Source organism: Pipistrellus kuhlii, unplaced genomic scaffold (assembly GCF_014108245.1).
Source record: "Pipistrellus kuhlii isolate mPipKuh1 unplaced genomic scaffold, mPipKuh1.p scaffold_m20_p_3, whole genome shotgun sequence".
Lineage (NCBI taxonomy): Eukaryota > Metazoa > Chordata > Mammalia > Chiroptera > Vespertilionidae > Pipistrellus > Pipistrellus kuhlii.
Window position 1 is genome coordinate 120327618 of NW_023425529.1, and position 15838 is coordinate 120343455.

Sequence of the window (15838 nt, forward strand, 5' to 3'; positions counted from 1 at the left end):
AAATACCTACCACAGGAATCTAAAAGGACATACCAACTACTCCTCTCCACTGAATTCTAGAAGGATATAACTGCCCACTGTTTCAACATTAGGATCTTAAGATGCCTAATGATATACTGGTTGCACAAAGATATAACTATAGTTAATTCCACTGAACCATACCCTTAAAAACAATTAAAATGGCAAATTTTACATAAGTTATATTTTACAACATTTTTTAAAAAGAACAATAGCTATGTATTTTAACAGTGGATTAAAAAAAATATATGAGACGAGTTATTTTTACTAGGTAAAATAGTAAAAATAAGTGATCCACAGAACAACAACATATATCCATCTATTGTAGTTATCAGTATCTAAAAGTAATACAATAAATCAATTTTGGAAAACCTGGGGCCAATTCAATAAAAGAATTTAAGTATAATTTAAGTGAACAAGCTCAGAAATTAAAGTTGGTACAGGTTCACAAAGCATCAAGACAAGTTTGCCCTCTAAAACAAATTATCCATCTCTTTCCTTATTTGAGTTTGTTCTCTGATATAACTAATTCATCTCACCTCTGATTAAGAAGCTTTACAGAACATATTTTCCCATTAGTCATTAATTAATATAGGGAAAATACTACATAGCATTACATCAACCAAATTAATGAAGTTTCATTTCATTCCACCAATAAACTCAAGGTACAATGAGTACATTGAAGTAACAGTTTGAAAGAGAAGTCAAGAAGATGACAAGAAGAGGTTTAGTGGTCCACTCCTGCTCTAAGATAATTCTCCAGGGGTCTCTTACACTTCTGCTTGTATTCTAAGTGGAGGCATTGATAATCTTTCTTCTGGATGATCTTTTCAAGGATGTCTGTATAGCCAGTAACCTTGGAACATAGAGGTGTGTCTTCTCCCCAGAGGTCTAGTATAATAAATACGATGGCTCCTTGGAGCAAAGGGCAGGCATACTTACCCCATTGTAAAAGATGTGGGTTCTCAAAACTCAAAAATCCTCTCCTAGGCCCAGCTGGTATGGCTCAGTGACTGAGCATTAACCCTATAAACCAGAAGGTCACAGTTGGAGTCCCAGCCAGGTCATATACGCGGGTTGCAGACTCAATCCCCAGTAGTGGGCATGCAGGAGGCATCCAATCATCCAATCAATGATTCTCTTGCATCATTGATGTTTCTATTTCTCTATTTATCTCCTTTCCTCTCTATGAAATTAATAATTATATATATATATATATATATTTTTTTTTTTTTTTAATCCTCTCCTATAGTCCATTTCTGCCATCTTCAGACAGACCCTTCAAAGCTAAAAACTGGACTCAGTTATTTCTAAATCTGAGAATCCTAAACTTTATCAGCCAGCTGGTAGGCCATATTGAAATATCAGTCACCCATAGCTCCCCAACTTATAAAGGTTCCAATATGGGGGACCCCCAACAACTATAGACAACATTTTCCTTCCAGAAACACTATGTATACCATACAAGGAATATAATTTGCCTCTTTTTCCAAAAACACTGTGACTTGCACTAAGAGATGCTCAAGTGTTTAAGGAAACATACAAGTATACCAGGTAGCCCTCTGACAACTATAAAGACCTCTCCTAACTGAGGCTATCCTTGACTACTCTCGGAAGCCTCCTGGAGAGAAAACTGATCACTATTTTTATGTGCACCCTGCAGGCACCCAATTCATGAGTCACCCAATTAGAAAAGGTGGCAAGAAATGTGTCCTTGACCCTAGTTGGTTTGCTCAGTGGGTAGACTTAGGTATGGGTTCGATCCCGGCCTCTGTTAGGGCCCACAGAAGGTAACCATTCGCTGTGTCTCTCTCATGTCAATGTTTCTCTCTCTCCCCCACCTCAACATCCTCATCCTTTCCTCCCACTATGTCTGAAAATCAAGGGGAAAAATATCCTTGGGTGAGAATTTAAAAAAAAAAAAAAAAAAGTCCCTGATCTTAGCTGAGATGATCAATGACACCACAGCAGCCCTGGAAGGCACTCAGATCAGCATTAACTCACTGGCCAGATTGTTATAGATAAAATAACTGCCTTAGACTTCCTCTTGATTGAACAAGGGGAAGTCCATGCAATCAGTGATACATCATTCTGTACCTGAATTAATATCTCAGGCCAAATGGAAAGATCAATAGGAAAAATTAAGAAGAAAGCCTCCTGGTGTTCTAAAGCAGAGCTGGATGGTCTACAGAATTTGTTCAGCTGACAGGATCTGGGACCTGGAAGGCTTGCTGATGTCAATATTGCATGTCAGCTTCAATGTGCTGCTTGGAGTCCTGCTGACCAGCACTTTAATTAATACTTTAGGAGACAAACTAAACAGATTTCATTGCAGCCTCTATAAATTAGAGTGACTGCTGCCCATGACATTAGAATTGTATTCCTTAAGCTCATGGCTTTTCTCAGAAATGGGCTGATGTAAAGCTCGTACTCAAGTTAATGCTACTGCTACGATAATAAAGTCCTTTTTTGTGTGTGTCTTCCGAAAACATCTATAAAACCGTGATAGACTAACTTGTTAGATTACAAGTGGTATACTAGTAAAATTGCAGACCATTCATGTTCTTGACACTGCCCAGCTACGTGGTCAGGGGGACTAAATCAGGAAGAAAAGAAAGGGAAGGTGCAGCAGACTGTCTATGTGGCCTGATGACATAGACACAGAAGGAAAGCCTAACACCCACTTAAAAAACTCTAGAATTCCCACACTAGGCTTATTTCTTGACAAAAATCTACTGCAATTCAATCAGCCTTGAGACAACAGCAAAGGTTCCAATAAACTTTAAAACCTAGATAATGCCTCTGATACCCTAGCGAAGTATGGCTCTATAAAGAGAAGAGACAAGAGAAATGAAAATAACAGATGAAAGTATAGCAGAAACTAAAGATTGGTTTACCTACACTTATTCCAACCTTTTTCTATTAAAAAAGACCTGGCCAACATGAGAGGGAAATGACATGTATGGAGACAGGACCCTGTGAAGGTAGGCTTGCGCTCCACTGTCTGTCCTAGTGTCTCGGGTGCTAACCAGAGAAGAAATGTTGCGAGTGATGTCTCCATTAGAACATCCCTAAGTGTAGTCTGGCATTACTCTGATTTTATACTACCCACACATGGTTCCCATAGCCTGCCAGAAATTTGGTAAAGTACCCATTACCACTTCCTGCTTGCATCACCTATATTATGTTGCTTGAAGCTAAAAACCTCATTTAACACACTTGAAAAAAGAATAATGTACATTTATTTTAACTCTAATTTTTGCATTTGTACGCCTTTCCTGATAGTAAGACACACTAAAGCCTGAAAATTATTTTAAATTACTTCTGTTACTCAGTTTTTCACTTTTTGTATTAACTACTGGGGAAGGAGGAACCACTGCAGGGCAGTAGAAGTATGTTCATTCTATCAGAATCATAACAGTCAAATTATCTTCATTATTATCAGACTGAAGAAAATCTAATAGTCTTATTTAAAAAGTACTTTGTTATAAATATACTTTACAGAAAAGAATTTTTTTTCTTTTACTACCACCCATTTCCCGCAAATTTAAAAGCAAACAATTGAGTTCTATTTCATTCAGTGACAATTTTTCTTTTTTTTCTTTTTTTTAAAATATATATATTTAAATCAATAATATATATATATATATATATATATATATATATATATATATATATTATTGATTTTGTACAGAGAGGAAGGGAGAGAGATAGAGAGTTAGAAACATCGATGAGAGAGTCATCGATCAGCTGCCTCTTGCACACCCCCTACTGGGGATGTGTCTGCAACCAATGTACATGCTCTAGACCTGAAGTGAACCTGGGACCCTTCAGTCCACAGACCGACGCTCTATCCACTGAGCCAAACCGGTTTCGCCCAATTTTTCATTTTAATTTGGTGATCTACTAATATCATTCAAACTAGTATATTTTATTAAATGCAAATTATAGACCTAATAACGTAAATGGGTATTTAGAAAAATAACTTTATGGAAAAATTGATAACCAAGCTAATTTTAAAATATACTTTATATTGTAGAAAATTTAGAAGTACTAAAAAGGAAATTATTTTTAGATATTACTAAAGGACCGCTTCATCATTTTAAACATAATAGATTGCACAATCAGCAATCCTAGAAAACAGAATCTACTCAATCCTCACCCCCACCCCCCCAAATTAGCTATCTAGAAAATAACTTAAGCTTGCCACCTCCTAGCTACTCCACACATTAGGCTTCATAATAATGAGAAACCTCAATGAGAGAGTAAATTACCACAACAAAATGGTAAAGAAATAACTATTGCCCTGAACAGTTTGGCTCAGTGGATAGAGCATCAGCCTGGGGACTCAAGGGTCCCAGGTTCGATTCCGGTAAAGGGCATGTACCTTGGTTGCGGGCACATACCCAGTAGGGAATGTGCCAGAGGCATCTGATCAATGTTTTTTTCTCATTGATGTTTCTAACTATCCCACTCCCTTCATCTCTGTAAAAATTCAATAAAATATATTTTTTAAAAGAAATAACTAGTGTTTTCCACTGTATATATTACATGCAAATTTAACCTGAACTTATCCAAAATTTGAGAAAGAAATGAATTTAAGTGATGCCAGCTGCTGGCCACAGCCTTTTTTTCATTCTGCCTTTCATTTCTCAATGAAAATTAAACTTTAAGAATATCAAGAAATTGATTTTGATGTTTACAGGGCATCAAAACAATAAGAACTAACCATAAAAGAAAATATAATTACAACTAGTCCTACTCCCCTCACCCTTATCCCCTTACAGTAAATATGGCAAATAAGCAGTCATTAAAAAGAAATTTTCTCCACACATATCCACAGTTGCATTTTCATAATAGCTAAAAAGTATAAACAATCCAAATGTCCACCAAGTGCCAAATGAAAAACAAAATGCAGTACACACCACATAATAGAACGTTATTTGCAATAAAACAATGAAATTCTGATACATATTATGAACATGAAGCGAGTAACAAAGGACCAGAAATTATATGATTTCATTTATACCACATGTCCAGAATATGAAAATCTATAGAGATAATAGATTAATGGTTGGGAGAACAGGGGTAATGCAAGATGATGGGTAAGAGATGACGAGTTTCTTTTGGGGGTGATGAAAATGGCCTAAAATTGTGATGAAGATTGAACAACTCTGCAAATAAACATAAAAACACTAAACTGTATAATTCAAAGTAGGTAAATTATATAATGTGAATTTCATCTGAATAAGGCTATTTAAAAAAAGAAATCACTTAAAAACCATATCAAGTCTTTAGACATATTTATTTTGAATTTCTTCAAATCCTGGTAACATCTTGTATTATAATACAACTAGAGGCCCGGTACACAAAATTCGTGCATAGGATGGGTGTGTGTGTGTGTGTGTGTGTGTGTGTGTGTGTGACCTCATCCCAGCCTGCACCTTCTCCAATCTGGGACCCCTTGAGGAATGTCTGACTGCCCTACTGCGATCAGGCCTAAACAAGCACTCGCACATCCCTCTCAAAATCAAGAACTACTGGCTCCCAATTACTTGGCTGCCTGCCTTCCTGATTGCCCCTAACCATTTCTGCCTGCCAGACTGATCACCGCCTAACCACTCCACTGCCAGCCTGATTGATGCAGGCCAGGAGGGGGGCATTTCGGGGTCAGGCTGGCAGAGAAGGCAGTTGAGGGCAAGTAGGCCAGCAGGGGAGGAGGGGGGGTTGGCAGTTGGGGCAAGCAGGCCAGCAGGCAGTGTGGTTAGGGGCAGGCAGGCAGGCAGGCAGGCAGGCGAGTGGTTAGGAGCCAGTGATCTCGGATTGCAAGAGGAATCGTGCCTGAACCAGCAGTCAGACATCCCCCAAGGGGTCCCAGATTGGAGAGGGTGCAGACCAGGCTGAGGGACCACCCCCCCCCCAATTTGTGCACAAATTTCATGCACCACACCACAAGTCTCTATATATAAAAGCCCAATATTCAAAATGTCCCCTTGGGAGTTCGACCAACCAGGATTTCAATCGCTCACTTTGATGTATGCTAATCAGCAGGGGGTGGTGCAGAATGAAAAAAGGCTGTGGCCAGCAGCTGGCAGCCAGGAAAGAGAGGTCCTGGCTGGCAGCTGCTAGGAATCCTACCTGTGCACAAATTTTGTGCATTGGGCCTCTAGTGTGTGATATAAAAGAAATCACACACGTGTAAACTTTTAGAATTGGCATTATTCAATCAGGATAATTCTTTGGAGATCATGCAAATTGGATATATCAATGGTTCACTCCTTTTTGTTTCTATGGAATGGCTGCACCACTGTTTAACCAATCACCTGTTCAAGGACATCTGGGTTGTTTCCAGTTTGGGGCTATGACAAATACAGGTGCCACAAAAATTTGTGTGTGGCTTTTTGTGAAAACATAAATTTTCATAAATGTGGGATAGATATTCAAGAGTGTAATTCTGGGTTGTATAGTTAAATACCAATTTTAATATCAAACTGGTAATGTTCCTGGAAAAAAAAATGAAGATCACTTTCAATCTCCACTCTCCACTGACTTTGTTTAATTTAACAAAATTACTCTCTAAAGCTGACTTGTAACTCAACAATTCTGCTAAAGGACCAAGTACTGCACTAAGCATTTTAAATACATTATCCTATGTAATCCTTGCATCAACAATGAACTAGGTATTAATATTATCTCCATCTTACAACTGAGAAAGCTGAGCTATAAAAGAGGCTTAGGAAGTGAACCAGAGTCACACAGCTAGGATATAAAGAGCTGAGGCTGAAATTCAAGCCTGCATGACTCAGAAGTCTATTCCTTTCATCTCAATATACTACCCCTCTCATTTCTATACTGTGCGTGTGACTAGATGCAAAAGTATATAAAGTTTACACATGAGAATTACAGTTCACAAATGAGATTTTTAAATTAGACATGATCTCTAATGTAGTACATAAATAACCAACATTAATCTAATATTCTATCGATATTTGCACAAATTTGTATATGGAAAAATTAATAAGTACTGGAGGGAAGTTCACATAAATTAATCCTTTAGTTTTTCCTTATTAAGTTTCTTTTCATTTATTCATTAGCCTTGCAGTGATTAGGAAACCTGGAGACAGGAAAAAAAAAAAAAAAAAAAAGAAGAAGAAAGAAGGAAGAAGGAAGAAGGAAGAAGGAAGAAGGAAGAAGGAAGAAGGAAGAAGGAAGAAGGAAGAGAAGAGGAAGAGGAAGAGGAAGAAGAAGAAGAAGAAGAAGAAGAAGAAGAAGAAGAAAAAGAAGAAGAAGAAGAAGAAGAGGAGGAAGAAGAAAAACAACAAGGGAAAGGAGAGTAATGATGTATGAATTAAAAGTCCCTCACACACCAAGCAAGTGAAAGAGCAGGGCCTGTGTCCAAGGTGGATGACACATCCCAGATCCTCACTTATAGGCCCTCCTATTAGCCCAGGTTAGTATGAGGAGCTCTTTCCCAGAGGTCCCGTTAACTGGACCTCTGCAGCAGGGACCACAGCACATCTCCATGCCTACCTGATGCCCAAAGAAACAAATCACAACAGGTGTTATTGGAACAAACACTATCATCAAAAATGTCATAACAAACTTTTTACTTTTACAGTTCCTAAGATTTTCTGATTTTTTTGCCATAAATATTTTTTTTACCAATATTGCCTTAAATATACTCACACTTGATTAGCAATGATTATAACAATAATTACAGTTATAAAAACTCATCAATTTCCTTTGCTTACGGAGAAATTAAATGAATATTAGTATGTAACTTGGATACTATAATGTTTAATTCTAAATTGGCTTTTGAGGAGCACTTAACTAATTTTGAAAATCTAAATAAGTATACCTTGCACCAAAGTATTACTCATGTTAACTCCCAACTTTTTCAGATATAAAAACTAATACAATGAGGAGCCACAATGAGAAATTGCAAAAATCTCTTCAAAATTATAATAATCAACTTATGAAACTAACATAGAACAGAATAAACAATTTGTGGGACTATAATTATATAGTTTACAAAGAACCCTAGTAAGTCAATTTCTAGGAAAGTACCCTACAGAAATAACTGCAAATGTATACCAAGTTGCACCTATAAGAAAAATTATGATATAGAATAAATTGAAATTCTATATACTACTTAAAAATGCTCTAAAATAGCATACAGCATGAAAGATTTCATACTATAGTGTTCAATATAAAAGTCAGAAAACAGTTATAAAACAGTGTGTATGATACACATGAAACCTACTTGCAGTTGAACTGAATTATGCCGAAGACCTTCCACAATAGAAGAAAACCTGTCAATTCTTCTTTCTTCTCCAGCTGATGTTAAAGCTTCTAAAACATCTTCAAGGCTATTGGAAATTTTGGATTTACTAATTAAATCGCAAGCAACAAATAACCCAAATGCCATAGTTTAATTGCTTGATTTAACAAACTCTAAAGTCACTACTTCCAGGCAGTAAATAACATTTTTTAAATGGCTTACACAATATGTATCAGCAGTTTACATAGCATGTATCAAGCTCTAAGCATGTTATTTTTATCTATTTATTCCTCATAATAATCCTATGATGATGTTTATTCACCAAGCATTTATATTGTGCTTATTATACATCAGACATTTTTTGAACCAATTTACAAATAGTAACTAATTTTAATGTATATCCCTTATTACAGATAAAGAAACTGAAGCAGAAAAGGTTAAGCTATTTGTCTCACATCTACTAAATGTTTATAAAAATCTAAAACATTATAGTCTGTGTGGTAAGCACATATAAATGCTTTTAACCACCACACTCTACTTCCTCTCAAATACAGTAAGTGAAGGTCTGGTAGCCAAAAAATATATAGTGGTAAGAAATAATAGTCAAATATAAAAAATAAGAGCTGCAAGAATTATACTTGCTCCTCCTTTAAAAATAGCTATGTTAATAGGACCTTGCATACTGTAGAAGGTGAGAATTTCATAGTTTGTGAATCTAGACTTGTAGTCCTAAGTTATTTACATCATTTTGAGTCCTATTCTGAAATTAAAAAAGAAACAGTAATAAAAATAATATGGAGCTAGAAAAACAGGAAGGAGAATAGGAGAGAAAACAAAGGATAAGGAAAGATAAAGGAGCTCTAGTAGGCCTGCAGACTGAAGGGTCACTGGTTTGATCCTAGTCAAGGGCATATGCCTGGGTTGCGGGCTTGATCCCCAGAGGATGATGTGCAAGGGTCAGGTGATCAATGATTCTCTGTCATCACTGATGTTTCGTGCTCTCTCTCTCCCTCTCCCTTCCTCTCTAAATCAATAAATCAATAATATATATATATATATATATATATATATATATATATATATTTTTTTTTTTTTTTTTTTTTTTTTTTTTTTTTTAAAGAAAGAGCCTTAACCGGTTTGGTTCAGTGGATAGAGCCTGCAGACTGAAGGGTTCCAGGTTCGATTCCGGTCAAGGGCATGTACCTTGGTTGAGGGCACATACCCAGAAGGGGTGTGCAGGAGGCAGCTGATTGATATTTCTCTTTCATCAAAGTTTCTAACTCTCTACCACTCTCCCTTCCTCTCTGTAAAAATCAATAAAATATTTTTTTAGCCGGGTCCGGTTTGGCTCAATGGATAGAGCGTCGGCTTGGGGACTGAAAGGTCCAGGGTTCGATTCCGGTCAAGGGCATGTACCTTGGTTGCGGGCATATCCCCAGTGGGGGCTGTGCAAGAGGCAGCTGATCGATGACTCTCTCTCATCGATGTTTCTGGCTCTCTATCTCTCTCCCTTCCTCTTTGTACAAAATCAATAAAATATATTTTAAAAATATTTTTTTTTTAAAGAAAGATAAAGGAGAGGGAAAGAGGAGAAAATGAAAAAAGTAAGAAATAAGGGAAAAAAGAAAGAAAAGAAAGAGTGTGAAAGAAGAACAGAGAAAGGAGGGAAGCATAGGAAGGAGGAAGATGCAGGAAAAGTAGAAGGGAGAGAAAGAGAGAGAAGGAGCACAGGAAGTACCTTAAGTGTCAACATTAAATTCAGCCTGGAAGGAAACTTGAATTGGGGTGGTGAACACACAATACAATGTAGGGATGATGCATTATAGAATTGTAGCCCTGAAACTTACATAATTTTATTAACAAATGTCACCACATTAAAAAAAAAAAAACTAAAAAAATTAAGTCTGCTCTTAGGTTCCTACACCAAAATGAATATGGCCTTTTAAAATGGGAAATGGAAAGTGTTGAGGCTGTACACCTGGCTTTGCATGCAGGGACTGCAGCAGACAGTCTCATCCACTGACACTCTCTATAGTTGTATATGGGGCAGAGGGGCAGGGCTCAATGCTGTCTGTGGACTCTCCAACTAGGTCCAAATTCAGTGGTTCAATAGTCACCAGTCACAGCAGGATCACAAGTACAATTTTCAAATGTGTGCAGGAGATTCCGCTTACAGGGCTCTGCCTACCCAAATATGAGAGGGCTATTTGCTTGTCCTTTTGGTGGTTTGGTTTTTATAGCTTTACTCTTTTAAAAAAATATTTTTTTCAAAAATTTTTAAATGCTTCCCTGTATTAAGAACTGTCAATCTTCTTTATAAAAATAGTTCATCTTTAATAATTATCTTTTAATATATGTAATGATCTTTTAGTTACAGCCCTAACATGTGAATAATGTAGTTTTTTAAATTTATCTTTATTGTTGAAAGTATTATAGCTGTCTCCCTTCTTCCCCCACTGACCCCTCCTCCCTGCTCCCGTCCCTCCTGTGAATAATGTATTTAAAAGCTTTAGCATATATTTTTATGATTAAAAGTTAGTAAAATACAATACCCTTAACCAGTAAAATACAATTCTTTATGTCACTTTCTAAATCTGCCTTACATACAGATTTTCAAATACTATATTAGCTTTTACAAGGGATTATACATGTCCTACATTTTGAATTATTTCTATCTGGAAAAATATCATATACAAAGCAGAACTCATTCGTATATTTTTCAAAAAGTCTTCCTTTAGAATTTTTATTTAGGGTTTGAGTTCAGACCAGTTTGAAATAAGTAAGATGAAGAGGTCAGTTTCTCAGTCTATATGAATCTAAACCAGCTGCTTAAGTATACTTCATTTCCTTAAATTCTAGACTAAAACACAATGGATAATGAAAACATTAAATAACTCCCGTTGCATTAAGTCATTACAGGAGAAGAGAAATGAGGTGAGAAGACTCACATGCTCTCCTCCCCCACGATGCACACTGCAGAGAGAAGCTTCACCAGGTCTGTCATCACACTGGGCTGCTGGGGATCGATGGCCCTGGCCAGTAAGGACAGACTCCGCTCTTCACTCATAATCCTTTCTAAACCATACTAGAACATTTTGGAAATAAGAGGCTAAATGTTAACAGTCAGTTTCATAAAATAGTGTTCTGAAAAAAAATGGAGTTATTAAAAAATGTCTATATTTTTATACTTAGTAAAGAATGTATAAAATAAATAACAAATAACATCCTAAAACAATTCATAGAAATATACACGTTACATCAAGAACTATGAGAATCAACCAAATTTAGAAAACCACTCAAATGTGATTTTGTAACAACAATGACTGATAATTATTAACATAGATAAGTTACCACTGGAAAAAGAGAGAAGCATACTAAAATGCTAAGATTTCCCAACAGAGACATATAATGAAGAGTGAGATACTAAAGTAGATACTAAGGCCATAAGATCCTTCATGAGAAGGAAGATCGATAAGCTATATATGACAAATATATGCACAATGTCCCAGAGAAATATACTGTGAACTACATGTGCAATGTAAAATTTATAAGCAAAAAATAAAACTAGTTTTAAAAGAACTATTTTAATATATCCAAAATGTTATCATTTCAACATATAATAGAATCAAAATAAAACATTCACCGATGAAACATTTTACTTTTTTCTCCCTGATTAATCAAAGTCTAGTATGTATTTTACACTTATAGTACATCTCATCTCAGACTAGCCACATTTCAAATGCTCAACAGCCACATACATATAGCAACCACATTATACAGTGTAGGCCTGGAGAGTAGCCCTAGTTCAGAAACAGGCAAAAGCTGAAGGATGATGTGGGCATATAGAAACTGCCATAAGGAACATATGTATTCTGATAGAAATAATACTGTATTATCAGAAAACTACTGTAGTTGTAAACACATTATAAAAATGGGATGATTTGGGATGAGGATAAAGTTTGATTGCTACTGCCAAGTTGTCACATCCAATTAGAAGTAATTATGTTAATGACTTAATGTTTTGATTTTATGATGTATACATCTCTGGAGGTCCTTTTATAATCTATGAAAGACAAATATCAAACAATAAAGAATAGAATCAATAAAACAATGCTATTTATCTACCATGCATCCCAGAGAATCCTCAAAAGAGTAAGAAATTGGTTGATTACAGTTACTCCTAAGAATTATAAGGGGCCTTATACCAATTATAAACCTATGAACACTCAAAATTAGTACTAGATATAAGTAGCAAGTTGAATCTATAACAAAGTTGAATCTAGAACAAATGTTTCGAGTTTTATGAAACTTTAATTATAACTTTCCTACTATAAATATCATTTACATAAAGAAAGTTTCACCCTATGCTAAAATATTGCATTTGCCTTACACTATTATCTAGGGAATACAGGTACAGTGGAGGAAGGACAAACAAAAGGATCAGTCTTGCCCGGCCATTGTGGCTCAGTGGTTAAGAGTCAACCCATGAACCAAGAGGTCGCTTGTTCAATTGCTGGTCAGGGCATATGTCTGTGTTTTGGGATCAATCCTTGGTAAGGGGTGTGCAGGAGGCAGCCAATCAATGTTTATCTCTCATTGATGTTTCTATCTCTCTATCCCTTATCCTTCTTCTCTTTCTAAAATAAAAAAATATTTTTTTTTTAAAAAGACTTCTCTGCCTTGATGATAGAGAGAAGTTTACAGAGATAACTAGAATGGCCAGGAAATGCTTACTTTTGTGATGTCATGGGCTGTTTCATACCTGTAAGCAAAGAATAAAAAAGCAGGCATAGGGCCAGAGACTACATATTATGCCTTGATAATCATTCCAGAAAATTGTCAGAGGCTTATAAAGTACCACTTAGATCCAATTCAAAATGTCAGTTAGTCAAGAATTACCAAGAACCATGGGACTGGCTCTGTCCTAAGAAGCCTAAGGATTGAGAAAAGCTTGCCGCCAGCATTTCCCCCTCATTTCCCTCCCACTTGGTTATCCTTAGCCAGTGCCTGTCCTTCTGCAAAGATAATCCTATGGCTCCTCCAACCGCAGAATTTTCATACTGATTTCTTCCAAGTTATACTACCTACCTTCACTATCAAGCCCTAAACCATCACTTACAAAGGGTAGAAATAGAAGTGTTCTCTGATCTCATAGCTGTGATAACCATTCTGTGACTCCCAAAGCTCCATCATAGGCAATATTCTCTGAATTTTGCTAATGTAAAAATGTGTAGTTATCATTTTAAGTCTAGAATGAGGCCAGATTGTAATTATTCAGTATCTAAAACTGAAGATAGAATTGCTGCCCACTTGTATAAAATTACTCTCATTCAATTATTTAAAACACAAAGCAAAAGAAAACAAAAAATGTTGACTCCAGTCTGTGGGAGAAATAGTCAACTTACCAGTGCTGGCATGGAAAGTGCATTAAATGAAGATTATTATAAAGTTAGAGAGATGGTGACAAATTGTGGAAGATTTAAGGATGTCTCTCCACTGAATGTCAAAGACCTACTCTGGATTATATGAAAACCCGTGTGTTCTAAACAGGTTCCATTTGCATTCTACAGGAGGCCTATTATTACCTAATAAATGGAATCTCTGGCCAACAAAGAAGTGTTAGGTAGGGGAAGGTCAATACCTCTTGTACAGGGTGTTCAACACTACATGTAAACTGGCGCAGAACAACTCCCCACCCTTCCCCACCCACACATCAATGAGTTGATTCTAGTGGCACAGACATTGTGGGAAGTGAGGCTGACCTCAGGAGTAAAGCACCCTTGCTAGAGGCATACAACTCAAAGCCACACGCAAAAATTTAACTGACCAGAAGGAAGCCCCTCTTCTTATTACCTTTTAATTTAAATAAATTAACTTTCCATAATCTTTTTCATTTAAAAATATTAGTTATTCCATACCCTGGCTGGTTTTGCTCAGTAAATAGAGCATCGGACTGCAGACTGAAGGATCCTGGATTGAATTCTGGTCATGGGCACATGCCCAGGTTGCAGGCTCGAACCCCAGTAGAGGGCATGCAAGAAGCAGCCAATCAATGGTTCTCTCTCATCATTGATTTTTATATCTCTCCCTCTCCCCTCCTCTATGAAATCAATAAAAATATTAAATATGTATATATAGTCCAATTTAGTGTTATAAGAAATTCACTTTCACATGATATTATCAAATTTGCTTATTAATTACATACACAATTACTAGTACAGTACAAATAAGGTACCACATTTTCATATCCTAAAGCCTATAATGATCATCATTCCGGGACCTCTTAAAAGACTGCTCAGTGAGGTACAGGGAAAATCACCAACAGGTCTTGGGAAAAAATAAAAACCTTTATCAAAAACTTTAGACAGATATATTACTAATTCTAAGTATCAGTAACTTTTCATTTTTATTAGCACAAGTGATATCAATAAATACAAATAGCAATATATTTCAGCTACACATATACAAACTCTAAGTAACACAATGTTATTATAAGAAGTTACATTGTAGTCATTAGAATATAAATTCAAACTTTAATTCTTCTATAATTCAGTCTCATATCAAGTAGAAATACTGTCTTCAATATGCCATCTCACTTTAACCATAATACTCTTCTCAAATTCAAATTATGATGTACCTACCCTCTGGTTTAAAAAAAAAATTTTCTGGGTTTTCTCTACTCTGACACTTTCCAGTACTAGTGAAATATTCAATTTCTATATTTTCACTTTAAAAGGAGCCCCATAAAGCACTACTATGTACTCACAATGGGAAAAGACCTCTCCCTGCTGTTTCTGATTCTTTTATTCATTTATTCTTACATTTTACAAAATATCTAAAACCTACTTTAATATATTTACATTATATTTAACAAAATATCTAAAACCTACTTCTCATAGGACAGAAAAAAGACTTGTAATTACTATATCAGATATTTCCCTTAAAAATCTTATTAGAAGGGCCAAAACTGGTTTGGCTCAGTGGATAGAGCATCAGCCTACGGACTGAAGGGTCCCAGGTTTGATTCCAGTCAAGGGCATGTACATGGGTTGCAGGCACATCCCCAGTAGGGGGTGTGCAGAAGGCAGCTGGTCGATGTTTCTCTCCCATCGATGTTTCTAGCTCTCTATCCCTTTCTCTTCCTCTCTGTAAAAAATCAATTTATATTTAAATCCGTAAACTAAAAAGTTAAGTCTTTCCAACTTGATTTTTTTGGTAATAAATATTACTGCAAAACACATTTAATAATCATATATAATTTCAAAGCTGATTAATGCTACAGTTTTGAAAATTAAGAAAGAGAGAGAGAGAGAGAGAGAGAGAGAGAGAGAGAGAGAGAGAGAGAGAGAAAGTAGAGAGAGTAGAGGGAATGGGTGAGAAGAAAAGAAGATAAAAAGGGAAGGAGGGAGGGAGGAAAGGAAGGAGAGAAAATTAATCTACACATGAGAAGTTAAGTGCCAGAAGAAGGTCCATTCATACCCAAATTTCTCTTCTGGGTGACTTTCAAACAATTGAAAGCTGATTTTCAAACAATTCAGT

At 36.1% G+C, this 15838-nt stretch overlaps 1 protein-coding gene across 4 annotated transcripts in view; it reads right to left on the bottom strand.

The window, feature by feature from the left end:
* DIAPH3 (diaphanous related formin 3) overlaps positions 1 to 15838 on the bottom strand; it is a 473874-nt gene that overhangs the window by 329505 nt on the left and 128531 nt on the right. For all 4 annotated transcript variants that reach the window (XM_045588685.1, XM_045588684.1, XM_045588687.1 and 1 more), the window contains 2 exons: positions 11248 to 11384; positions 8282 to 8387 (listed from right to left, as the gene is read on the bottom strand). In XM_045588685.1, the coding sequence (XP_045444641.1) occupies positions 8282 to 8387; positions 11248 to 11384 (243 nt within the window). The remainder of the gene's footprint in view (positions 1 to 8281; positions 8388 to 11247; positions 11385 to 15838) is intronic.